At 50.2% G+C, this 25,145-nt stretch overlaps 10 protein-coding genes across 10 annotated transcripts; 6 read left to right on the top strand and 4 right to left on the bottom strand.

Annotated features, from left to right (window-relative positions):
* Window positions 1-334: 334 nt before the first annotated feature.
* Window positions 335-2,076, top strand: IAR55_001181 (uncharacterized protein; the record flags this gene model as incomplete). Its single annotated transcript, XM_066944308.1, has 10 exons — window positions 335-506; window positions 577-694; window positions 745-751; window positions 818-840; window positions 896-985; window positions 1,041-1,157; window positions 1,217-1,370; window positions 1,443-1,520; window positions 1,573-1,781; window positions 1,839-2,076. 10 exons carry the CDS (start codon window positions 335-337, stop codon window positions 2,074-2,076), a joined length of 1,206 nt encoding a protein of 401 aa, XP_066805509.1.
* A 161-nt stretch (window positions 2,077-2,237) lies between these two features.
* On the bottom strand, window positions 2,238-4,616 carry IAR55_001180 (uncharacterized protein; the record flags this gene model as incomplete). The annotated part of the gene is made up of 6 exons (XM_066944307.1): window positions 2,238-2,408; window positions 2,478-3,323; window positions 3,376-3,649; window positions 3,701-3,909; window positions 3,965-4,203; window positions 4,259-4,616. The coding sequence occupies 6 exons, from the start codon at window positions 4,614-4,616 to the stop codon at window positions 2,238-2,240; spliced, it is 2,097 nt and encodes a 698-aa protein (XP_066805508.1).
* A 557-nt stretch (window positions 4,617-5,173) lies between these two features.
* Window positions 5,174-6,576, top strand: IAR55_001179 (uncharacterized protein; the record flags this gene model as incomplete). The annotated part of the gene is made up of 9 exons (XM_066944306.1): window positions 5,174-5,365; window positions 5,426-5,445; window positions 5,507-5,517; window positions 5,567-5,679; window positions 5,736-5,849; window positions 5,900-5,946; window positions 5,995-6,055; window positions 6,120-6,353; window positions 6,409-6,576. The coding sequence occupies 9 exons, from the start codon at window positions 5,174-5,176 to the stop codon at window positions 6,574-6,576; spliced, it is 960 nt and encodes a 319-aa protein (XP_066805507.1).
* A 603-nt stretch (window positions 6,577-7,179) lies between these two features.
* On the top strand, window positions 7,180-8,124 carry IAR55_001178 (uncharacterized protein; the record flags this gene model as incomplete). Its single annotated transcript, XM_066944305.1, has 3 exons — window positions 7,180-7,311; window positions 7,505-7,671; window positions 7,869-8,124. The coding sequence occupies 3 exons, from the start codon at window positions 7,180-7,182 to the stop codon at window positions 8,122-8,124; spliced, it is 555 nt and encodes a 184-aa protein (XP_066805506.1).
* A 376-nt stretch (window positions 8,125-8,500) lies between these two features.
* Window positions 8,501-10,080, bottom strand: IAR55_001177 (uncharacterized protein; the record flags this gene model as incomplete). The annotated part of the gene is made up of 6 exons (XM_066944304.1): window positions 8,501-9,201; window positions 9,249-9,582; window positions 9,640-9,701; window positions 9,753-9,817; window positions 9,872-9,927; window positions 9,994-10,080. 6 exons carry the CDS (start codon window positions 10,078-10,080, stop codon window positions 8,501-8,503), a joined length of 1,305 nt encoding a protein of 434 aa, XP_066805505.1.
* A 353-nt stretch (window positions 10,081-10,433) lies between these two features.
* On the top strand, window positions 10,434-12,782 carry IAR55_001176 (26S protease regulatory subunit 6A-B; the record flags this gene model as incomplete). Its single annotated transcript, XM_066944303.1, has 12 exons — window positions 10,434-10,631; window positions 10,708-10,887; window positions 10,951-11,049; window positions 11,107-11,215; window positions 11,272-11,377; window positions 11,431-11,513; window positions 11,567-11,652; window positions 11,705-11,911; window positions 11,966-12,120; window positions 12,177-12,252; window positions 12,304-12,353; window positions 12,416-12,782. The coding sequence occupies 12 exons, from the start codon at window positions 10,434-10,436 to the stop codon at window positions 12,780-12,782; spliced, it is 1,716 nt and encodes a 571-aa protein (XP_066805504.1).
* A 57-nt stretch (window positions 12,783-12,839) lies between these two features.
* Window positions 12,840-14,888, top strand: IAR55_001175 (uncharacterized protein; the record flags this gene model as incomplete). The annotated part of the gene is made up of 6 exons (XM_066944302.1): window positions 12,840-12,930; window positions 13,021-13,194; window positions 13,369-13,643; window positions 13,734-13,829; window positions 13,919-14,090; window positions 14,146-14,888. The coding sequence occupies 6 exons, from the start codon at window positions 12,840-12,842 to the stop codon at window positions 14,886-14,888; spliced, it is 1,551 nt and encodes a 516-aa protein (XP_066805503.1).
* A 123-nt stretch (window positions 14,889-15,011) lies between these two features.
* Window positions 15,012-17,126, bottom strand: IAR55_001174 (uncharacterized protein; the record flags this gene model as incomplete). The annotated part of the gene is made up of 9 exons (XM_066944301.1): window positions 15,012-15,104; window positions 15,165-15,296; window positions 15,354-15,455; window positions 15,515-15,694; window positions 15,750-15,914; window positions 15,966-16,250; window positions 16,305-16,478; window positions 16,526-16,867; window positions 16,914-17,126. The coding sequence occupies 9 exons, from the start codon at window positions 17,124-17,126 to the stop codon at window positions 15,012-15,014; spliced, it is 1,686 nt and encodes a 561-aa protein (XP_066805502.1).
* A 26-nt stretch (window positions 17,127-17,152) lies between these two features.
* Window positions 17,153-18,098, bottom strand: IAR55_001173 (uncharacterized protein; the record flags this gene model as incomplete). Its single annotated transcript, XM_066944300.1, has 3 exons — window positions 17,153-17,392; window positions 17,446-17,571; window positions 17,622-18,098. The coding sequence occupies 3 exons, from the start codon at window positions 18,096-18,098 to the stop codon at window positions 17,153-17,155; spliced, it is 843 nt and encodes a 280-aa protein (XP_066805501.1).
* Window positions 18,099-18,801: 703 nt separating this feature from the next.
* On the top strand, window positions 18,802-24,710 carry IAR55_001172 (uncharacterized protein; the record flags this gene model as incomplete). The annotated part of the gene is made up of 15 exons (XM_066944299.1): window positions 18,802-19,636; window positions 19,690-20,501; window positions 20,561-20,896; window positions 21,025-21,698; window positions 21,750-21,779; window positions 21,846-21,963; window positions 22,020-22,157; window positions 22,216-22,604; window positions 22,651-23,631; window positions 23,691-23,788; window positions 23,845-23,955; window positions 24,022-24,150; window positions 24,241-24,452; window positions 24,517-24,573; window positions 24,633-24,710. The coding sequence occupies 15 exons, from the start codon at window positions 18,802-18,804 to the stop codon at window positions 24,708-24,710; spliced, it is 4,998 nt and encodes a 1,665-aa protein (XP_066805500.1).
* Between the last annotated feature and the right edge of the window lie 435 nt (window positions 24,711-25,145).

Here is a 25,145-nt window from a genome sequence, read left to right as displayed (position 1 = left end):
GAGGAGAACAGAGAGGACCTATAATGACAATAGGAGGAGCAGCTTGATGGATTCGTCGTCGTGGTCGTCGTCTCTTGTGATAAACGTGCTGTATGGTTGTTTGAATGGAATTGTTGTTGTGATTTCCCAAAATGAACCGGCCCCCGTCAGCTATCAGTCACCAACTCAAGGGACTCAGGCACAGATCATCATTTCCTTGCGGTGAGTGCCGCTTTCCATTCATCTTCATCCAACTCCACGTGTTCATCCCATGTCGCTGTGCAACGACGACGACAACGACAAAAACAACAACAACGACGATACATCAACCTTTGTGACACGACTTGCAGGGGAAATGTCACTACGAGACACATCCTGCTACACGCTCACCCTACGTCTGTCCCCTAGTGACTCCTCCGTCGTCGAGCTGGTAGAATCTCTTGGTCCAGCAAAAGGCAACGAGGAACCGAGATACGCTCGAGTGCGAGAGAGGAAGGAGAACGAGACTTACTCGGCAGCGTTGTATGGTAAGCCTGCATGGGTCGAGTGGTGCCAGTCTGCCAGTCTGTTCAGACGAAGCTGAAACCTTGATTTCAGATGTACTGACCGGTGCTAGACTGGCTTCCGCTGGGTATGGAGGGGAGAAAGGGAAGAGAAGACGATTGCAACTGCACGGTCCTGATGAAGATATCCCCTTTGATTTCACCGGGAAGATGTGAGTATGGTCTTTGTCTGAGTTGCGTCCTGGCTGACATGATCCGGCAGCAACTTTGTAGGTCGTCAACATGACTGCTTCCTATTCGATTCGTTGGACAGAACTGATATTGATGATGCATAGGAATGGACCTTCCAGTTTGAAGGGTGAGTGCGGAGGTGACAAACGCCTCGGGAGCCCACTCACACGTAGGGGACACAGGAATAAATACCGATGGACACGGGAAGTGTATGGCAAGGATTACATATGTTCAATAGATCGGAAACCCGATCCTAGAGTCGAGATCTGTCTGTGAGTGATTCGGACGCTCGAAGGTTCATGAGCTGAGTTCCCCTGGCGTTTGCAGAGCACGAGACTCGAGCAAGAATGATCCTGGAAGGATACAGATCTTACATTACAACATTGATCGATTCCCGGACGAGATCAAAGACCTTCGAGGGCTGGAGACGCTGCTAGTTGCGAGGTATATCGTTTAACCATCCTGGTGGTGACGATATGGCTGATCACAATAATCGATCAAAGTCTACTATGCCTGCTTGACGCTGCGGACGATCGATCGAGCTCACTCTCGGTGGTCAAGCCAGGAAAACTTGGTCCGTCACTCTCACCGAAAGAACCACCACCTCTGCCGCCACCGCCACCACCGCGGGTCATCAGCGAAGAGGATTTCGAACCGGTCGGTGATCTCCCTTTGGTCTAGCTTGGTCGGGAAGACGGCACTGATTGTTCTCTGCCTGATGCATCGCAGGAAAATCCCAACGAGATCATCGTCCGAACCATTTCCAATGTCGATGACCACATTGCTCGAGCTTTGAATCTGCTCGAGGTGAGTATGACGCTGAGATGGCCCAACGTCCATGCTAATTCCAAATATCCAGGAACCCAACATACTTTTTATTGTTATCCGAACAAGAACGGCAGAAGCCACACAACGGGCTCTTGAAGTGTCCCTGGGCATCACCAGATTCAGACATAGAGAAGGCTTGTCGGATTTACACCAATATGTCATCGAGGAGGGAATCGTCAAGCCGACAACGACCACCAGACCTGGTCCGAAAGTGATCAAACTAGATGATGAACCTCCAAAGTTGGTAAAGTCGAAAACAATTTTCAGAGATGATGCGTCGCTGACTCGTTGAAATAGACCTGACACACCACAGCAATCATCATCCGATAAGAGAGCCAGAGCATGGACACCTCCACCGAACATTGCTATCTATTTGTCGACGATCAAGTTGCCTGATCTTGAACCCGGCAGACGAGATCACTTGCATGAAGTTCAATCGACCCCAGTCTCGTCTCCACGGCCCTCCCTCACTCCTCAAGACGACTCTGGATCCAAAAGGCGAAGCAGCTCATTCGGAAAGCTGTTCAAACATTAGAGACATAAACCTTGCGCCCTTTACAATGTCATGTAGACCAATATCACATGCATATAGATGCCACGAGAACAGAAAAAGGAGAAAATAAACTGGGATGCTAGAATGACTTTTGTATACACGACTACTTCTTACTTGTCCTTGTCATCGAATCGTTAAACCTTTTAGTCGACCTCCTCCATAGATCCACCGGCCTCCTCAAGAGCGGGCACATCGGCGTCGACGGCAGGGGCAGGGGCTGCGGGCTCGTCGGCGTCGATGCTGAGACCCAGAGCGATCATTCGGTTGATTCGGGAAGCAAAGTCTTGAGGAGCGGTAAGGGTGAAACCGGAGGTCTAGAGAAAACGTTGACTCTGGTCAGCATGCATGCAACACACTCCTCATGAGTGCCCGAACCAACTTACCAAGAGAGCAGTCTCGAACAAGAGGTAGGTCAAGTCTCGGACGGTCTTGTCGGACTTGTCCTCGGCAACTCTGGACTTGAGTTCCTTGATGATAGGGTGGGTGGGGTTGAGCTCCATGGTCTTCTTTGAGGCCATGTATGAAGACATGGAGGAGTCTCGAAGAGCTTGAGCCTTCATGATTCGCTCCATGTTGGATGACCAACCGAACTGACCAGTGACGAGGACACAAGGTGACTCGGTGATACGGTTGGAAACGACAACCTTCTCGACCTTGTCACCAAGGTTCTCCTTGATGGCAGCACAGAGACCCTCGAACTCCTTGACCTCCTTCTCTCTCTGCTCCTTCTCCTCAGGGGTTTCCTCAAGTTCAAGACCCTCCTTGGAGACACAAACGAGAGGTTTTCCGTCGAACTCCTTGAGTTGGGTGACGGCGTACTCATCAATAGGGTCGACAAGAAGCAAGACCTCGAAGCCCTTCTTCTTCAAAACCTCAAGGAAGGGTGAGTCCTTGACAGCGTCGAGTGATTCACCAGTAAGGTAGTAGATGGATTTCTGGACCTCGGGCATTCGGGTGATGTAGTCCTTGAATGAGGTCATCTCGTCAACGGACTTGGTAGAGTGGAATCGGAGGAACTCGGCGATCTTGCTTCGGTTGGTGGCGTCTTCGTGGATACCGAGCTTGAGGTTCTTGGAGAAGGCAGTGTAGAACTTGTCGAAGTTCTCCTTGTCCTCGGCGATCTCGCTGATGAGATCAAGAGTCTTCTTGACGAGGTTCTTTCGGATGACCTTGAGGATTTTGTTCTGTTGAAGGGTCTCTCGAGAGATGTTGAGAGGGAGGTCCTCGGACTGTGTACTATGTTAGTGAACATCTACGAAGTAAGAAGAAAATTGTACTCACGTCAACAACACCGACGGCGAAGTTGAGGTACTCGGGCATCAAGTCCTCGTTGTCCTCACTGATGAAGACTCGTCGAACGTAGAGCTTGATGTTGTGCCTCTTCTTTTTGGTCTCGAAGAGATCGAAGGGGGCCCTCTTTGGAATAAAGACCATAGCCTTGAACTCGAGTTGACCCTCGACGGAGAAGTGCTTGACGGCGAGGTGGTCCTCCCAGTCATTGCTGATGGACTTGTAGAAGCTGGCGTACTCCTCTTGGGTGACATCGGAGGGGTTTCTGAGGCGCATGTCAGCACTTTGTCCCAACAGCTAGTTTCATCGAACTCACCTAGTCCAGATAGGCTTCTGCTTGTTGAGCTCCTCGTTCTCGGTGGTGGTCTCCTTGACCTTCTTGGTCTTCTTGGTCTTCTTCGCGGAGTCCTCGTCCTCGACCTCCTCGATCTTAGACTCGCCCTCCTTGACCTCCTCCTCCTCCTCGACTTCCTTCTCAGTCTCCTTGGTGACGACGAGTTGGATAGGGTAAGAGATGAACTCGGACTTATAGATATGTGTCAGTACAAGATTCGTGTGCAAAAGAAAGTATATCACTCACGTGCTTCTTGACGATCTCTCGAATCCTCTTCTCCTCGAGGTACTCCTTGAGGTCCTCCTTGATGAAAAGCTTCATGGAGGTACCTCGGCCAAGTCTGGGGCCTTCGGTGTCCTCGGTGATGGTGAAAGTACCACCGGCAGCTGACTCCCAGATGTACTGCTCGTCGTCGTTGTGCTTGGTGGTGACCTGCACCTTCTCGGCAACAAGGTAGGAGGAGTAGAAACCGACACCGAATTGACCTAATCAAGAGTTAGCAAACATTTCGACTCGGCGGTTGGGACCAATCTCACTCACCAATCATACTGATATCAGCACCGGAGCTGAGAGCCTCCATGAACGCCTTTGTACCGGACTTGGCGATTGTACCGAGGTTGTTGACGAGATCGGCCTTGGTCATACCGATACCGGTGTCTCGGATGGTAAGGGTGCCCTCCTCCTTGTTGGGGGTGATTCGGATGTAAAGGTCCTTCTCGGTGTCGAGCTGAGAAGGGTCGGTGAGGGCTGCATATCTGATCTTGTCGAGAGCATCGGAACAGTTGGAAATCAACTCTCTCAAAAAGATCTCCTTGTTGGAGTAGAAGGTGTTGATGATGAGGTCGAGGAGTTGAGAGATCTCGGCTTGGAAGCCGAAGGTTTCGGGCTGAGATGACATTATGGATATAGAGGTGTCTGTTTTTGGGGGGGGGGGGGTCAGTATTGAACGATCGTTAGCGTCAGAAGGCGATGGGCAGCAGGCAGTGTCGGATGTCTCTACTCACGGAGTGGATAGGTATAAAGTTGTGTTCAAATGTTGTGTCTACGTCTCTGAGCAGAGTTTTATGTCTGGAGAGAAGAGAAAAGGAAAAGGAAGGAGAGAGAAGAGGAGGGGAATAATAAATATCTGACCTAGCAACCAGGTGAGGTGTAACGTTGTGACCGGTCTCTCGTTCTCTATGGTGGAATTGGGAAATTGGGAACGGACTGGAACGTTCCATGGCTCACTCGGCTTTTCCCAGACTTATTCTTCCCCCCCTTTTTATTGTCTTTATAGGGTGGGCTCACTTAAACTCAATCGGATATCTCCCCTCCACGTGGCTGTGTCGATCAATCTGTGTTTGGACTGCCCTTGATTGCAGTTTGTTGTTGTCGCTGCTTGATCGCTCAGAATCAGTCCATCCACTGAGCGACACCTAATTGGCCACTATCGAGGAACGAGTCACTTCGCTCGCGATGAGCGCGTTCTCAACGTATTTCTCACCTCCCACTTGTACTCATGCACCGGCTCCGGTTCCCATCACAGAAGCTCAACAAGAACACCTCAAAGCTCTCGAGGTCCATTTTGGGGCAGCCAAGTATGATTTGCCTGTCAAGGAGCTTGCACAGGGGAGGACTGAATTGACCCAGAGGGAGATGATGTTTCTGGTGAGCGATGATCTGTCTTATGTACGCTAAGCATTTTGCTGACACCTTGTGTAATGACAGTCACGGGAAACGTTTGTGAGGTGAATGTGATGTGATAGTTGGCCGACAGATCAGAAAGACACTAACTGTGATCTCATACAGATTTCTTACCGGTATGCACCATGCTTTTCTCGAATATGGATGGTACTGAAATCCTCCCAGCTACCAAAGGGGATCTGTCAGCGACCATCACTCGGCTCGAAGATTGTTTGGTCTGGCGTCGGACAGAGCAGATAGATGACTTCGATCACCTCGCTGATACATGCGAAGAAGAGGTGCCCAATCAGCTTTATACGCCTTCTCTTCCAATTGCGACTGATGATGCAACCAGGCTAGGACTGGGAAGAACTTCGTCCTTGGCTATTCCAACAAACGCCAACCTATCATTTACTTCTTCCCTAACCGGAATACAACACCGCTAGAAAATCGAAGACCCATCCATGCTGTGAGACCATCAATAGTGGCCACATTCAGCGTGCTGACAGCTGGAACTAGGTATTCATGCTGGAACGAGCCTCTGATCTGATGTGCGATGGTGTGACGTGAGTCTGTTGTCGACGCCGTCTTCCTAGCTGACAACCAGCTTATAGAAATGTCGTTGTCATCTTCAACTTTGCCGGTAAACGAGAAGGACCACCGACGAGTATATCGGTACGTGTGATTCTTTTTGCGATGTGGGATCTGACCGCTTGAGCTGAAGTTGACGTTCGTTCAGGCTGCTCGTCAAACCCTGCATATCCTCTCCCATTATTATCCCGAGAGACTCGGTCTGTGCGTATTTCAAAATATGCCCTGGATAGTCAAGACCTTTGTCAGCCTGATGTGGCCGTTTGTCGATCCGAACACGAAGAAAAAGGTCTTGTTTGGATCAGCAGAAGGCGGGGAGATCATGAAAAATGGTGCGGTAAATGCCGGCCAGCTGATGAAAGAAGGAGGCGGCACTTTAGACGTGAGTCGACATCTCAATGACGTAGCACTCTACCTGTACTGAGGAATCTGATTAGATGCCTTATAATCATGATGTGTATTGGCCGGCTCTACTGGATACCTGCAAGAAGCTTCGAAGTGAGGAAGAAGAAAGGTGGCGCGGCTTGGGTGAACCGAAAGTCGGCAGAGAGGAGCGGTCATTCAAGAGGAGCAGTCACACTTCTGACGACCCTTCAGATCCGTAACCTTTGCGACAGACGTAGAATTAGAAACGCCATCTGGATAATATCCTTGTTTTAACATTCAATAGAGGCGTACGTACTGTACTCGAGTACGGAAAGTTGATTTACATGGAGACGATTGTTGTGTTGTTTATTACAATCATATCACACTCCCCCTGCACAACACAAATCGCACCACGCAAAAGGAACGTGAGGGTGACTACCTCAAAAGCGTGCCCATAGTGACGATATAACACGTGGTCACCGCACACCTATGTCCGTCTAGGCATGCGACACAAAGGGAAAACTGTGTGTGCCTAGCGTCATCCAAACCCATCTTCGGACAACGCAAAATGAACCAATGCTTCAAACGCTCAAACAGCTAACTAGATATCTGCGTTTCCTCTCCTTTCCTGATAACGACCCGTTCCTTCCTTCCATCAATCCTGTTTGCGTCGGGAAGTCACTCTTCCCTTCGGCCAGTAACTCGGTAGCGCGACAACCTTCTCGTAGCTTCATCATTTCTCTCTCCCGTCGCACATCGGACTTGTCGCATCGCTAGCCTTGCACCTATCACCTGTCACCCCATCAATCCATCATCATTCCTTCACACCTTCGTTCATCATCATGTCGTCAACTACAAAGGACAAATCACCGCCTCCTTCATCGAAAAAGGTAGAAGAGGTCAAGGGAGGAAAGAAGACTGATGCTGAACCTGCTCCTGTCGCTGGCAAAGCGACCGAGCCAGAGGAGGAAGAGGTATGTCATATACGCCTGAACACCTTAGAGGTGATCTGTGCTGATCATGTCGACCTCTGTGATTCACCATCCCTGTCCTATCAATCATATTCACTATCACATGGCATGTTCACGCATCTCGATCGAACATCGTTGTTGCACATCTCGTTGTGGACTCCCATCTTCAATCATTACGATCGCGCCACTCTCACAGGATCAAGGGGATGTGATCGACATGGAAACATTTCAACAAATCATGGATATGGATGAGGAAGATGATGATGCTGAAGAGGGCGAAGAAAAGCACTCTTTCTCCAAGGGAATCGTGTGGGGTTACTTTGAACAAGCGGAGAACACATTTGGCGACATGGAGGATGCTGTGTGAGTGAACAAGTGCTTGTGAAGGCATTGTTATTGCTGACAATTTCCGCTTCCTTGTCACCAATATACGACCCACACATGTCATGATCCATTCTGCATACATACTTGACGCCGACGTACCATTTCTCCTGGCCGCTTATCTCTCTGGTGTTTTCGCCTCTTTGGATCGATGATCCGATCGCATTTCCGTGTCACAGTGCACGAGGAGATCTCCAAAAACTCTCATCTCTCGGTCATTTCCTCAAGGGATCATCCGCTGCCCTCGGTATCATCAGAGTCCAAGCGTCGTGCGAGAAGATGCAACATTACGGAAACTGTCGGGACGAAGAAACTGGAACCGACCTCGAATCTGGCGAAGCGCTCGATAGGATCAAGGATCTATTGACGGCTTGCAAGAAGGATTACGAGGTCGCGAAGAACTGGATGATAAAGCTTTACGAGGAGGATGCCTAGATGTTTTTCGGTTGATCGATTTGATTCACCTGTTGTCCTGGTGAAGAGTGTGGGGGAGTTTAGAGGTCAATCAGAAAAGGAAGAACCGGATACAGACAGACAAATACACGGTTGCTGGCTGAACTCCCCTTTCGTTGCCCCGTCCTTTTTGTTTCTAATTCCACTCTTTCACTAATTATTTCTTTCCATTTCCATTTCCCCCTCGATCCAATACACTTGTAGCATGTTCGTTCTGTTTTTTGGACCCGTACGCATAGGCGAAGAGTCGAGTCATAAGTATCAGGTGGACACGAGGAGGGAAAGCAGCTGCAGACGTAGGTAGGGTAGATGTGACGATGATCATGTGCATGGAAACCAACGCTATACGCCTATCGCACTAGTCCCCCGGTTCTTCCTTGCCCATGACAGCAGATACTTCACCGTCTCCTCTTTCTTCCCATCCTCCCTGTACACGTACGACACCTTGTTCGATCTGACTGTTCCTCACTAATCTTTCTCCGATATCCACGATACTCTCCGGTACATCGTCTATATCGTCTTCCTCGTATCCGGAATCTCCTCCACCCGCTTCACCTGCTGGTCGAGAGACCGAAGGTAATCTCAATCTCCCTTCTCTGAGCGCTTCCTCGTACTTCTCGTGTGCTTCTTCGTCCTCTTCATCCTCTTCAAATGGCGTATCACGAGGCATGAACAAGGGAGTCTGACTCATCCTCCTTCTACTACCACTACCACCAGGACCCGGAGTCGAGCTTTCTTCTCGACCAAAGGGCGTCACCGAAGGTGTACCTGTCCCACCTCGTCTGGAATTGGGGACGGCAGAAACGGATCGGCTGGCATTGCGCATATTGGGTGCGTGGACACTTTCTGATCGATTTTGCCCACCAAGAGCGACAGAAAGAGAAGTCGAGGAGTAACGGATGGCGCCGGTCCCTTGTTTTGACCGTGAGCGAGAGTAAGATGATGCGATGGAAGCAGATCGAGAGGACAGCCGAGATGATGGTGGAGCATACTGGGATGGCGGTAGGGGTGGATATGGTTCGATGATAAGGACCAGCTGGACAGACGATGTTCCGAACCCTTCAAGAGAGCGAAAAGTCAGCATGACATAGATGAAATATGCTCACCTTTATAGGATACATCTACATCCGGCTTCCAGTCCTTGATATTCGTTTCTTCGACACTTTCTGTCAAACCACTATCATAATCGTCAGGTTCAGATTTGACTCTTATCCCTTCGTCCAGCGTCACAATCGGGTCGTTGTCGACCGCTTGGAGAGGCGGTGAATCTGCTTCAACCGTAGGTCGCGCTGTCACAGATCGAGATCGAGTCCTGCTTCGACGAGAAGTCTTTGACGTTCGAGATCGAGTGGATGGAGAGGTTGCTCTGCGCTTCGATGGGGATGGTTCGGAGATGGGCTCGGGTGGTGGGGTAGGTGGTCGAAGTGAGAATGCTTTTTGCTGTGTGAAGGGTGTCAACATCATTTTGAATGGCGACTCGTGTAGAATCTTGCTCACCTTGAGGAGAACGACTTCCGTTCGTGTAGTGGTTCTCAAGAAGTAACAGTATTGATAACCCTCTATATGGGCTTTCAGCGGAGCGTCTGATGCGCTTACAACGCTTTACTAACCTCCTCGTTCCACATGTACTTTGTGTTTCTTTTCCGATCTAGCAGAGTAAAGCAGCTCAGACATCCTGCCCGATCGGTCAGCTCGACCCGAGTTGGGACAGGTATCCGGATCAGCTCACTTTGGCTGTAGCGCAGCGATGACACGCTGAAGTACAGGGTCTGTCATCCAATCCACCTGTGTGGAAGATCTGTCTCAGCAATGTGACTTGTTGACAATCCGATATTTTGGACCATCGCTTACATGTCTTTCGTCGAGATACAGGAAGAGTGGGATGACTCGGTAATTCGATACTCGGAGGTAGTATGCATTCCTTGTTGAGAACGTCATTTCGAGCAACTAGGAGTCTGTGGCATGAGCGCTGATGGGATGTTGACCTGACTGAGAAGGGTTCTTGTACGAGCGATATACTGTCGATGAGGAGGAGGAGTTTGGATGATAGCATGGGACATAGTTAAGACAGACATCGTTGATGGCAGAAAGTGAAGACGTCACGAGATACGCTGTCGCAACCGCGGGCCAATTCTGCGACGGAATCAAATCGTCAACTCTCATTTTACACGCGCCCCCGCTGACGAATCGCGGACTCACTCAACGACACCTTGCCTTCGCATTCAAGGGTCAATATATCTCATCCGAACACTACATCTACACCCGACCACACTTGAAATATCAACAACGCTATGTCAGCACCCGAGTCAGATCCTCCTCTTCCCCCTCCTCAACCCACCGTTGGGGATAACAAACCCGAAGGGTCGACATCGACAGGTAACGCAGAGACAACGGCTGCTGCTCCTGCTGCAGATGCGCCTACAGAGGATGTGAAGATGGATGAGCCGAAAGAAGATACGTTGGAGGATATCCCACAGGGAGTCTTGACAGTGAGCTATCACCTCATTATTTCCCGCTCACGACGGGGAAATGAAATGCTGCTGACCCGAACAAATTCACACACAGGCGGATGTACAGGAGATCAAAATGCAGACAAGGCTGATTGACAATGAGATCAAGATGATGAGACAGGAAAGTCTACGACTCAATCACGAGCGAGAACAGATGGTGGAGAAGATCGGGGACAATACCACGAAGATCAAGCAGAACAAGGTCCTGCCGTATTTGGTCTCAAAGGTGGTCGAAGTGAGCGAGTCTTGGCACCGGGAATGGTTGAGAAGGATAGACTGACTGTGTGGTGCTTGTCAGATCCTCGACGTCGATTCCGAGGAGCAAGAAGGTGCGACGCACAACGAACAGGCAGCTAAGAAGTCAAAATGTGCTGTCATCAAGACCTCTACGCGACAAGTAGGTGTTCCGTCCTTCGCAAACACAGTAACAAGCGGTTGACCGATGTTCTTGCAGACTGTTTTCTTGCCTATCATCGGTTTGGTCCCTCATGAGCAATTACGTCCTGGAGATCTAATCGGTGTCAACAAGGATTCTTATCTGATTCTGGACAAGCTTCCAGCAGGTGAGTGGAGTTCGCTTCCTGTTGTGCGGCGCGCAATCGCTGATGGAAGACGGCAGAGTACGATGCTCGAGTGAAGGCGATGGAGGTTGATGAGCGACCGACGGAGACTTACACCGATATCGGTGGTCTGGACAAGCAGATTGAGGAGCTCGTTGAGGCTATGTGAGCTAACCGCAGATTTTCGTGTTTATCGATCAAGCTGAACATGCACTTAGCGTTTTACCCATGCAACAAGCCGACAAGTTCAAGACGCTCGGTATAACTCCACCGAAGGGATGCCTCATGTACGGACCTCCCGGTGAGTCAGAATCTCTGTAATATGAAGGCTTTCGGCTGACAGCCTCAACCCAGGTACCGGAAAGACGCTTCTGGCCCGAGCTTGTGCTGCTCAGACCAACGCTTGTTACCTCAAACTTGCTGGTCCAGCTTTAGTCCAGGTCAGTCTGATGGTTTGTGTAACAAGGTACTCGCGTTGACTCGAGCATCCAGATGTACATTGGTGACGGTGCCAAACTCGTCCGTGACGCTTTCGAATTAGCAAAGGAAAAGGCTCCGGCAATCATCTTCATCGATGAATTGGATGCTATCGGAACAAAACGATTCGACAGCGATAAGTCCGGAGACAGAGAAGTGCAAAGAACAATGTTGGAGTTGCTCAATCAGCTTGATGGTTTCTCGAGCGATAGTAGAATCAAGGTCGGTTCTCTCCGTTTGATGGTTTGGCGCCAGCTGCTCACACCCTTCATCCAGGTTATCGCTGCTACCAACAGAATTGACATCCTTGACCCTGCCTTACTCCGATCCGGTCGATTGGACAGAAAGATTGAGTTCCCGCTGCCTAACGAGTCCGCCCGAGAGCACATCTTGCAAATTCACGCAAGAAAGCTCAATCACCACGGTGTCAAGTGAGTCGTCGCTATGATCAACATCGCAATGACACAACGCTTACTATCATTCTCAGCTTCGAGGAATTGGCACGATCGACCGAGGATATGAATGGTGCTCAGCTCAAGGCTGTGTGTGTTGAAGCGGGCATGGTGAGTGTCTTACGAGCATCATGTCAGTGACGAAACTGACACTGTGCGTAGCTTGCCTTGAGACAAAACGCTACTCAGCTGACACATGAGCACTTCCATGGGTGAGTCGTGGCGATGCGGAACAACAGTATGTGTCATTGACCTTTGTGTCATCTTTTCGCAGGGGTATCCTCGAGGTCCAGGCTAGAAAGGCGAAAGAACACCACGTAGGTCGCTTGTGCCAGCATGACGTTGTCCCGCCGCTGATCTCTGTCATGTTCGATAGTACTTTGCATGATCACGTTTATTATGGTAGACATGAGTTTGAGCTGTGTTTCGCATCTGTAGATGTACATATACCGATGATGGATTTCTGCAATGTAAAGTTGAGTTACACATTCCGGTTCCTGAGTACGCCGAGGCAACGCAACAAAGTCCTGTTCAACAGCAACAACGATCACGATGCGATAAAGTGTCTTTTGCTTATTCCATATATACATGTCTCAGTCGAGCTCGCAATTCGCAGCTGGCTCTTGTCTATAACACTGTGATCTGACCATCCGTACCTGGGCAACGGCGAGTCGACTCCGTCACACACCCGGCCTAAGATGACCCAACTACCTCCACTCGCTGCCATCTTCCTCACTCACTTTGACGACATCAAAGGACAATCTGTGATCTTCTATGCGTCTCTACCCGGTGAGTCGCATCGGAAATGACGACAAAGATACTCTGCTCGACACAGCACCGCATTTTATGAATTTCTGACAGAGCTGGCTCAATTGACAGATCTCCCGGCCAAGACGATCGAGCATACTACCCTTCCTTCCGGCTTACATGCGCTGGATTCGGATCTCGTCCTGTTCACACATCATGGTATGCCGGGGGCGGGTGTGTTCAGGAGCAGGCTCAGCGATGAAGGGACCAGAGGGAGAAGGATGGGTACGCTGGGTGTCGTCCTTGGTGAGTGTCGGCGCAGAGGAATGAGCTTTACCTTTCCCTCCATTATCGTTATTGTGTCGTTGCTATTACGCTGTACCGCATACCTGACTACTTATGGTCTACGACCCCCAACCTCTTCATGTCGCTTTCATCAGCCCTGCTTGATTCGTATCTCTGACGCATCACACAACACAGCACCGCCATCTGTGCCTTCAGACCTATTCTCCCTCCATTCTACACTTTCAGACCTATTCGATCAGCTCGAAGCACTTGAATCATCGCCTTTCGCCCCATCGTCATCTACCAACCCGTCCTCGGCAGTATCTCACCTAGCCAACATATGGCACGATCGTCGTGCAAACCCTGCCTCACTAGCATCATCCGCAAGTGCGAAAGCGGGTCATTCGACAGGTCACATCGAGGCGAAGAAGAGGGTGGACAGGTTAGTACAGGGTCGTGAGGAACTTCCTGTGAGTGCGAAGACCTGTCCTGCACATTGAGAGAGAAGACGAGAACGTGCTGCTCATGTGTTAATGTCCTCATTTGGCGGAAACCAACAGAGCGATCATCCCGTAGCGTATCTGCCTTCGTTACTGAGCGTCATGGGACCGACCATAGTGCCTATCTACAAGGCAGCTTTGTCGGGACAACGTATTGTGAGTGCTTGTCCAATTTCTCTTCTGCAGAGTCAACGTTGGTCAATTGGAGCTGACTGATGCATGAATGGTCCCTTGTATTCACACAGTTGTTATACTCCGCACCGCCTCTGCTTCCTCTCGCCGCATTTGCATGGTGTATCTGGGCGTTGTCACTCGCTCCGTCCTCGATTCGGGACGGCGAGTCATCTGTCTGGCTAGGGAACGTTGGTCTGATGGATCTTAGGGAAGTCAAAGACCGTAAAGGCGGTTGGGTAGCGAGTCAGTGAAGTGTCTCACACAGTTTATCACACTGACGAGATTTGTACATTGACAGCCACGTCCGATGCGATCTATCGATCACATCAAGACGTGTACGACATATTCATCGACTTTTCTTCTATCCCACTATCAACCGATCTGCCCCACGACTCGCCTTCATCAACACCTACACCACTAGTTTTGTCCACATACAAACGACTCTCAACAACACCTGTCACATACAATTTTGGCGACTTACCCCTCTACCGTTCTCTTTTATTGTTGAGCTCGTCACCACCTACCGTCCATGCGGGAGTCGGCAAGACTGGCGGATGGTGGTTGTTGGCCTTTGAGTTGATGGAAAGAGCTTGGAAGTTGTGTGTTGGAGTCTGTGAATTTGCGATAGGTCGAGGAAGCGTTGGTGATGAGGGTCATTTGACCTTGGGAGAAGGTGAGGAAGATGCGAGATTGTTAGGTGACGATGATGATGATGATGATGATAACATCATCATCACTTCTCTGGAAGAAGCAGAAGAAGAGGATGATGGGGAGGGAGTTGAGGACGAGGCGATAAGAAGAGGGAGATTGATATTGAGACAAATCCAACATAACACTCATCATCTCCATCATCATTTACGAACGGTCATCGAATCGAGACCAAGAGGAAGTGCGGCAGCGACAATTCCTTTGAATCAGGCGGAATTGAGGCAATTAGCGGGAAGTAGATGGTCTTTGGGAGGAGTGGGTACGATGGAGGCGCAGTTCTGGTCGGATCTTGCAAGAGTATGGGGAACGACAGTTGATACGGAGGATGAATGATGAAGGACAAGGGATTCTTTTATCAGATCGCAAGGAGTGGATCCGAAAGTCGTTGTAGCAACTATCTGTAGTCGCTGTGTCTTGCATAGATATAAATGCACTTATCCCATGCAAAATCGTCTACTATTGCCTCTGATCGATGATGCTGTTATACTCGGTCTTACTGATCCGCCACGGGACACCAGAATTACTATAAAACTCTTCCGGATCCTCGTCCTGTGAATCAGACATCAGCATCAAGATATACGCACTCCGGAACATCTTGACGAGACCCACCGCATCCAGATTGAGAACTGTCCCAATCTGCTGTAGTCTCGTAAACTTGTCCCTAGCACCGCCGAAGGATGTCTGCGAAGACAGGTAGTTTGCGATAGCTCTCACATCGCGATCGTACCGGATGGCTCCGAGCTGCGCACAATGCTGTTCAGTATCGTTGTACGTTCTTGACGACAGCCTATGACTCACCTCTGTAAATCTCATTGCGAGAATCATCTTCTCCCATGGTCTGACCAGAGCCTCGACCGTCATATTGAAGAACGATTGATAATTATGATCAGTGAGTGAATCCTGAAATTGAGACTGTCAGTCCTGCCCAAGTGGGAACTTCGGACAGGCATGCTACTCACTCTATATCCGTCTACCAAACCTTCCCACGACCTTATGAACCTTTTTCGAACGAAGTCTGACTCTTCTGCCTCGGCGAAACTCTCCTCGTCAAGGAGGTACGTGATGTCTCTATAACAGTCGTCTAAGAGACCTCTCAATCGAGGTCGGGTCAACTGATTGAACAGTTGTTCGAGACCAGTCTATCGCGCATAGACGTCAGCAATGTTTGACCGGAGGAAGCGTCGAAATACAGACCTTGCAAGCTGATCGGAATCGATCCGAAATCTCCCTCAGGCTCTCCAACTCCTCTCGCACCAGTCTGATCTCGCTTTCCAAGAATACCTGAGGGAGACTCCCGAAGATCTCGTCGAGCAAACGCTCCATGTAGTCCGCGGAAACGTCCAAATCGTTTAGATTGATCTGCATGCAGTCAGCAGGTGACGTGTCATTCGGAAAGTCTAGCAGTCTCACAATAAATGCTTCCCGCTGATCTCTCTCCCGTTTGTCCTTTTCTGAGCCTCTGTCTTGGCCGCTAGCAGCAGAACCAGTATACACGCTTTCCATCTTCTTCTTGATCACGCCAGTATAATCACGTTCGATCACCTCTGCTATCCTGTGGCGCATAGAATGAAGTGTTGCAAGCGAGCCACAAGAAAGGAGACGGTGAAGAACGAGCTTTAAAAGATAGAAGGTGTCGTCCAGAATTGAGGAAAGATGTGGCCGGGAGCTGATGTCGGGCGAGTCCAACCGATGTGCCTTGCACAGAGACGTCAGTAAGCACCTCACACGAAGAAATGACAGCAAGCTCACCTTCTCGATGCTCATGCGCAAGAACCACAGTTCTAGAGGCTCATAGTACACTTTGAGGAGGTTTTCTATAGCTCTTTGACTGCCTGATTTTTCCAAGACGTCCATCTCTTCATTGTCGCGATCCGTTGATGTCGTCTCATGCTCTTCCTCGTTGGTCTCAGTAGACTCCCCCTCCTGAGCGAGGTTAGCCTAAAGACAATAAGCGCAAGATTTGAACATACAGCTATTCGACTCCAGACAAACCGTCTGAACAGCGCCCATCTGCCTCCCAAAGCGACCAATTCTCCCAATACCTGATCTACGTCCCTGGGATCCGGTCCAGTAGCCTCCTCTTCCACGGGGGCAGCTGGCGTTGGGGTTGATGTCCCCTTTTTGCCTCCTTGCGCGTAAGATTGTAGTAACGTAGAAGCGGACGACAGATTTGGCAAGGCTGAGGTGGTCGTGGTGGCTAAGGATGACAGAGAGAGCTGATTCCCGGCGGGATTGACGAGCGAGGCAAAAAGTGGAGGAAGAAGTGCGGGATTGCTCAGGAGGGGGAAGCGAGATTGTTTCGTATCGGAGATCTGTCTTTCGATCAGCTTGCTCCCAGACGTATAATCATGTACGCACCAGCCTGCCGACTCGTCGTTCCTCTTCCCAGCCTTCCACCAGATTTCGGACCACCCGATCACTCTCTCCGACTAAACGTCCAACAACGGTCCGCATTCTGCCCTTGCCATAGTACTTATCTACGACTGGTTGATGTTGATCGATAATATGCGCGATTGACTCTAGCAGATTTGTCAATGAAGTGAGATAGTACAAAGTCGATGATGCTAACATACAATCAGCACATAGCCTCTGTTTGGTTACTCACGTTTTCCAGCTGTTGAACTTCTTCCCTTGACCAGACCAACAACAAAGTCCCCATATGCTTCCAGACCTTCGTCCTCTGCCCCGATGCCAGGCCATAATCGGAAGAAGCGACTGACGTTTTGCTCGTCTTTCCGCTCAGCTGCGGCATTGAATGCTGTTCTGAAGGTGTACAGGAGGACATTTCGGAGCTCTTCAAGAGTTTGTGCTGGCGGAAGAGGGAATTGCGGAGTAGGCTACAAAGATCGATGAGTTTCGTTGCAAGAATAGAAAACTTGCTTGCACTCACCACTACACCGCCTGCAAATCCTCCTTGAATGACTTCTGTCCTCACGGACATCGCTCGTCGACACGCCCTCGATGCTGATTCCCAATCGTCTTTCGCGATTGCATTCGACAATGTTTGCAACGCATTCTAGGACGCTCTCAGCGTTCCGCTCCCAACATGATCAGTCAAAGACCCACCTTGAGCTCCAAAACCTCTGTGACGATATCTGTCGCTTCTCTCACTCGACCAACCTCCTCGTCTAATCGTCTCACTTTTCCGCCAACACGTTCACTCGTCTCCCATACTCTCCTCACTCTTTCCACCAGACCCTCATCCTCTTCCTCGTACAGATCTTGACCGTTGGGTTGTAATCCCAATCCTCTCGGATAATGATTCGTGAACAATGCATTACCTCTCGAACCATCTACCTGACTCGCAAGCTTCTCGACCTCGGTGCCCAGGTGCTTAAGATGCCCTAGAGCTCCATCAATCTGCGCACGGTCGGCTACGAGAGCATTGAGAGAGAGAGAAAGCTCGGCTTCGCGTCGGGTGAGTAGAGCGAGCTGAGCAGTGATCTGGTCGGGATGAGTGATCGCTCGAGGATCGAGAAGGCTCGGTGAGGGAGGACGAGTAGGGAGAGGGGTAGGTTGAGAAGAAGAGGCGACGGACTGCATGAGGAGAGAAAGGAGAAGTGGCGGGATAGAGGAGGAGGTGATGTATCACTGTGCCGATAGCGCTTCGTTCAGGATGATGATATCTCTCCTAGCTGCTTCACGGTATCCACAGATCTCAAACCTCATCAACCAACAGCTTTTGATACGAGCGTGTCGAGCGAGCGTGGGCCACGTGCCGATCTAGCGGAATCAAAATGATCGGGTCACAAACAAAGTTACTGTCGTACCTTTTCTAATCCCCGATCAACGAGGTGCATTAGGAACAGAACGTAATGCCAATCCGTGTGTAATCAAATCCCTAATAACAATCAAACACGTGTTTGCGGCGTGATGTCAATCCCATTGCTATCATGTCGTGATGGCGTGAATGGAGTGTATATCGTCCTCCACTTGTCGTTCCCTCCATATGCTGCCTGGAGGTAGACCGCGGTACTGCATGGAAGACACTCCGAACGAGGAGCTGGGCCACAACATACCCTATGGCCCTACGGATCATTACCGCACGAGGAATACCTGTCTTCCTCCAAAGGACCCCCTCTCGCGGCTGTCCTCGTTGTAGCCGGTCCGGGCAAGACGGTCTGCATCGCCTTCGTCCAAACATCCATCACTGGGTCGATCCTATATACACATATGCACCCTACACACGCGAAATGCCCATCTCACTTATTCCTTGATCCGATAAATCTGGACCGATACCTAGGCAATGTCACATCCTGACGACTCTGAGGCACCGGCGCCGACATCTTCCTCGCGGTCAGCATCCCCAAGCAAGCCACTTCCTGATGATCCTTTCCCACCCCGATCGACCTCTCCACCTTTACCTCCACGTAAAAATGCTTTCGGTCTGCCACCATCTTATCTTCGTCACCTCCGTCGACTCTTACATCAATGGTTAGAACAACAGATACGGACCGAGGAAGATGGTCTGCCTCGAGGAGGCAGAGGTCGTTCAGGAGAAGAGGAAGAACATCTGTGGTCTGACGAGACGGTGCTAAACTTTGAGAAGGCAATATGGGAGGGAGCTGTGATCCCGCAGCTCAATTCGGATCGGAGGAACGGCAAAAACCTCCTGGACTTGGATTTGAACGCTTGGGTGCCGGCCTCGGCAAAGAGGAAGCGACTATGGAAGGAAGAGATGATCAAGCAGCGGCATGCAGGCGGGACGGAAGATAGTAGGACTGCCAAAGCGACGAAGGACACTGTCAGATCAGGTGCAAGTGCACACGTACGCAATGATACCGATGCGGTTCCTCGCGAAGGCCGCCTAACAGTGCCTGCCACACCACCTTATTCCGCAGACTTAAGCATAAGTCCTTCTCGAATGAGCAGTCGAACTTCATCCATGTCCTCATTCCTACCTCCTGAACGCAGACGAGACGCTGCGGGAATACCCGACTCTCCAGGGCAAGGGGAGGGCAGAGCTACCGATGAGAATGAGGAAGGGGATGATCAGAAGGCATGGTGTGAGGTCATCACGGCTCTCAAAGGCTTTCAAGAGCTGTCTCTAGACAAAAGAGATGAATGGGAGGTCATAAATGGTAAGTTAGGCTTCTAGGTGTTTGATTCCCGTCCTGACCCCTGTTCCTTACAGATGATGTTCCAAGCGCAAGTACCGTTCAACCTGACCTTCCCGGCGCATTCCCCCAATTATCTAATCTCGACTATCAAAGTCGCTCGGTCGACCTCTTGCAACCCACTGCCTCATCTTCCCGAACTCAATTCTCTGAATTGGGTCTTCCTGTCCCGTCCGCTGCAACAGTCACTGCTGCTGGAGCCCACTACAATATCGTCAAGCCAGTCTTCTGTCTTCATTTCCTTGGTCCTTTATCTCACATTATTGGTGGCCTGGGAACTCGTCGAAAAGAATCTATAGGAGCCTCCTCCACAGGCAGTATTGGATCATCAGGCGGGAAAAGATGGTGGGGAGGATCAGGAGGGCGATGGAGCGACATAACTGTTGGACCTGGTCTGATAAACGACCAAATTCTGGAAATCGATTTCTTCGAGGGAGAGTTTGTGCTTCCGACATCACCTTCCCCCAACAGCCAGTCTGTGACAGAAAGACGGTCCCGAGCTGCCATGCGGAAGCGTAAAAGTGTGTTGAACACATTCCTCAGCTCCCCGGCACCGTCGGTGGAAGATACAACAATCACCAGTGACTCGGAGGTGGACGAGTCACAGGGCAATGTAGAAAATTTCTCATCGACTTGGTCGGGTACTCAACGTTCCACAATCCGCACGGCTCCAGGATCTTGGAGCAAAATTATCAGCGGTGCAGATGATGATATACCCAGAGATCAAGTAGCCGATGGGCAAGTCATGATTGTAGGCGGAACCATGGTGATCAAAGGTGTGACGAAAGACATTGAACGACGGGCCCTTGAGAACGTCCTGAAGCTCGTGGTGAGGCTTGGGACTTGTACTTCCTCTTTGAACGGCCGTGACTTACTGAAGTTTGGTAGCTATATACCATCCAGACCATGACGATTGAGCTGGACCTTCTAGACGCTTTCCGAGTCACCCGAGAGCCGGACGATCCTCCGCTACCGCCCAAACCAACGTTTGATATGACTTTGACATCAAATCTCTCCTCGGAAACGCGTCAATCATCTGACTTGAGACATGAAAATTCTCTCAAAGACCGTGAAAAATCGAAAGGCTTCTTTCAAAGGTTAGGGATGGAGTCCAAGGTGGTCTGGGACGGATTGCTGGGGAAGCGACGTTCATCAACCTCCCAGGATCGTCAGGCGAGTGCGAATGCTGCTCTCACTCAATCTGCTGTCCTTCCTCTTCCCGCCGTCAGTTCGCTATCGCACGACAGCTCGAACGTTCCAAATAACCCCACAGCAGGCCTATCATATCGGCTGGGGGCAAGATGTCGCCGCATCCCACTGAGCGCCATCTTCAGGTTCTTTCCCGTCTGCAGAGCCTAGCTCTGTCTACAACGCCTGGATTGGTTTTTCCTATGCCACCTCTTTTGTTACGGGTAAAGGAAGAAGACCGTGTCCGACGTGAGAAAGCTCAGCAGGAGATCAGTGAGGAACCTCTTTCCGCCCATGATGGATTGCCTACGTCCGTAACTTCCGGACTATTGACTCCTCACCGTGGGCCTGGTCTTACCTCTCATTCAATCAGGGGACGAGCATTGGGATACCGTTTGGGTGGCGATGTTCGAGCTGGACTAGGTGCGTTGACTAGTGGCATCGATACTTTCGATGGGTGGATTGGGCTACAAAGATTGGACACCCTTTACTGCGTAGGAGGGATCAACGATGGAACGGAAGGCGTGGAACAAGGTATACGCATCTGCCACAAGCCGAAATTGGTCACATTCGTCTTCTGGGATGCAGAGCAAGATCAGTCGATCAAGGAATTCGCGCAGGATCTTACCGAAGAGTTGAGCGAGGATACAATGATCTGTCCGCGTTCGGGATGCACTGTGCCTGAGTTGGAACACATCAGATGGTGGATACATGCTGGGCAAAGACTTGGGATCAAGGTGGAAAGTACGGATGCCGAAGAAGGCGCAACAGAGGTTTGGGTGAAGTGCAAACAGTGTGGAAGCACGAGCGGACCGAGGCCTTTAGGCAGTGTTGCCAAGTACGTCTGTCCTTTGCTCACCACCGATATCGAATTGACGACTCCTGATAGAAACCACTCTTGGGGCAAGTTTCTAGAATTGTGAGCAAGATATATAGGTCTTTTTGGTATCAACTTAGCTGTTATATGCTAATATGTGCTTGGTAGGATATTCTACACGGAACTTCTACAACCATCACATCTCTGTGATCATGCCCCTAGCACCAACGATATAATACACTTTCTTCGCGTGGAGAAGAACATCCTCTCTTTTTCGGTCGACCCTGTATCTGTGCTCAATACACGGTACCCAAACTGCAAGTCGGCCCCAATATTCCTAAGCGCAAGCCCGGGAAGGAATCGGTAGCACTGGCTATGGAAGGTTCAGCGAGAAAAAGCACGAAAGAGGAGAGGGTCGTGAGGATGAGGAAGGATATAGACGACTACTTTTCGTGTATGGGCGAACGTTTGGCAGTGCTTGTGAGTGATTACATACAGAAAGCCTGGGATGAAGCTCACCATGCTTTACTTCATGCAGAGACACAAACTACATGTCGACGAAGCGTCTCATAGCACAGAAGATGAGGAAGCTGAGACCTCAAAGTCCTCGTCACAAGGTCACAAGGCTGAGTTGCTCGCCGTTTTGACTGCAGAACTCGAACACACCCACTCAGCATTACATGAACTGCTACTGTCAACACCCGCCGGCCAGGTCAACGACGTACGCCGCCAGTTCGTTCAGAAGACCTTGAATTCTTCTCGGAAGATCACCAACTGGCAGAAGACATACGGCATCGAGGAGAGCTTCGACGATGTCCCTCTTCGCGTCCCAGAGTATGTGAGTGACGCCACAGTGCACACTATACCTGGTAGTGCCATTCTCGTAAGAGAGAACGAGCCAAGCTCCCTCATCGCTCACACGCTGTCGTAAGTCCGATTACACACCGGTGAGATCAAACTGAATGTGTTGCAGCTCTTTGGCTTATTTCACCGAACTAGCGAACGGGGGCAAGTCGCTGGCGTCAGATGAGCCGATAGCCGGCTCTGGGAAAACCCCTGTGGCACACAGCAAGAACGGCTTGGATGAGGAAAGCACATCAGAGACTTGGATCATCAAGGTAAAGCGACTGGATCATCCGCGCGATAGATTGAGTTTGCGTACAAGCAAGGTGAAAAAGAACGAATTTTCTACGCCTCTGACAAGCAGGCTCCCAATGTCACTTACGCCTCAAGCTCCCTCGACGAAGCTCTCCCTTCAGCAAGTCGAAGGTAGTCTTACTACCGCAGCGACACAAGAACCACCAAGCGAGAAGCCCAAACAGCCTGTACTTTCTAAGTCAGAAAGCGGCGCGACGACACTGCATCAGACGCCGCCTAACATGACGCGCAGACTGACCAACGAGATAAGCGTTTCTGCGCCTCCACCTAGCGCGTTTCGACCTACGGGAAGCGTATCAAGTACGGCAATCGCATCAAAGTCTACCTCTGCCTCTGCTGCTTCCACTGTTACGCCGGAGACACCCGAAGCGTGGGGATCAGTCACTTCATCCGTCCGCAATTCGTTCAACCAGTTGCTCAAAATAGGTTCTGATGTGGGTGAAACAATGGGATCGATCCGCGTCAAAGGCACAGACCGTCCTCTATCGAAATTCATCGATCCACTAGGCTTGATGTCGCCAACGGGAAATGACCCTGCCTCGACTGACGAACGGCCCCATATCGAGTTCAGATATACACTAGGCAGCAGACTCAAGCTCAGCTGTACCGTTTACTATGCTACCGCTTTCGATTCTTTACGAAGACGCTGTGCGATCGATAAGAGCTTGGTGACGAGCCTGGAGAGAACGGACGTATGGGATGCTCAGGGTGGTAAGAGTAAAGCCAGCTTCTTCATGACCAAGGACAAGAGATATATTGTCAAGGAACTCGTCAGCAAATGGCATGTCAGCGATCCGTAAGTGCTTTGTGAGCGGAAGGCGGTGCGATCTGGGGCTGATATCTGTGACCTGACAGACAAGCGATGCTGGACATTGCCCCGGCATATCTTGAACATCTCGCTGGAACACATAATAGGGCAACGTCCTTGGCGAAGATAGTAGGCTTTTATAATGGTGAGTCTTGTATCCAGTGGAATGAAATTTGAGGATGATGACATGACTTTTCGCAGTTCGCATCGACGACCTGCAAAGCGGGACACGGAAACAGTTGGATCTGCTAGTGATGGAGAATATTTTCTACAAGCAAACCATCTCAAAGACATTCGACTTGAAAGGAATTGGTGAGTGACGCTGTCTTCTTCGAGAAAGCTTGAAAGCAGAATATTGATGCGTGGATGTCTGCATAGAAAGCAGGAAGGTGACGAAAGTTAAGGTTGAGAGCGAAGGGAAGGCAGATGCTACAAGCGGGTCTGTGACTCTGTTCGATGGAGATTGGTTGGAGAGCATGCAGAAAGGTCTGATACTGCTGCAACCTCGTGAGTTGAGACCTGCGAATGCCGAGTCAGCTCGCGGACCGTTCTCGCTTGTGCTAGTCCGTTGACCCGCGCTTATCTGTCATGGACCAGATGCAAAACGCATACTGGCCGAAGCCATATCTCTCGATACACGATTCCTGTCATCGCAATCGATAATGGATTATTCCCTGCTTCTGGGTTTGGACGAGACGCGGAAAGAGATCGTTGTAGGGTTGGTAGATGCTATAGGGAGTTATGACTTCTTCAAGACTATCGAGAGTAGGGGGAAAATGGTCATCAATAGAGGAGGAGAAGTGACAATCGTGAGCTTGGATATCTCTGTGTACGCGCAGGTCTCAACGGCCGACTCGAATCTGACTCTTGCAGATTCCACCTGATCAATATCGTGAGAGGTTTGAGAACGCGCTGAAGCAATACTTCATCGTTAGTCAGCCGTGGTGATCCCGCTGAATCAGAGTGAAGGCTGATGGTCGTCTTCGTAGGCTTGCCCAGATAAGTGGACCAAGACGACAAGACGTGGGAGGGGAAGTGTCCAATCTGGTGTTCCAGCGGTATTGTGAGCTAAGAAGAGTTGTAATAATGCTAGGACTTTTTGTACAAGCGCTTGTACATGATTATGCAACGATCCTCTGCATTCCAGCGCCATTCGCAAGCTGGTAAACTTTTTCGATGCAAGAAGCCTCGCGAAAAGAACGAGAGACCATTTGGCCTACTAAAACTGTCGTATTGAAATGTCGAAACGATACCCTACCGATCACCACTTGACAACATACGGCGACGCTGAGGCAAAAGCCTATTGGAAAAGTGAGTCGACTCTCGACCATAGGACGGCGGTCCCACCTCTCGCAGGGATCAGTCTTGCTCGTTCAGTCGTGACAACTCGATTCCAAACAATATTACCAGTACCAAAATGACCTGCTTCCACGGAAAACTATATATTATGCGCAAATTTATGGCTAATATCTACGGCCATAGAACACAGAAAGCATTCCATC

Source organism: Kwoniella newhampshirensis, chromosome 2, assembly GCF_039105145.1.
Source record: "Kwoniella newhampshirensis strain CBS 13917 chromosome 2, whole genome shotgun sequence".
Lineage (NCBI taxonomy): Eukaryota > Fungi > Basidiomycota > Tremellomycetes > Tremellales > Cryptococcaceae > Kwoniella > Kwoniella newhampshirensis.
Note: the sequence above shows the minus strand (reverse complement) of the source record. Positions and strands in the feature narration are given on the sequence as shown.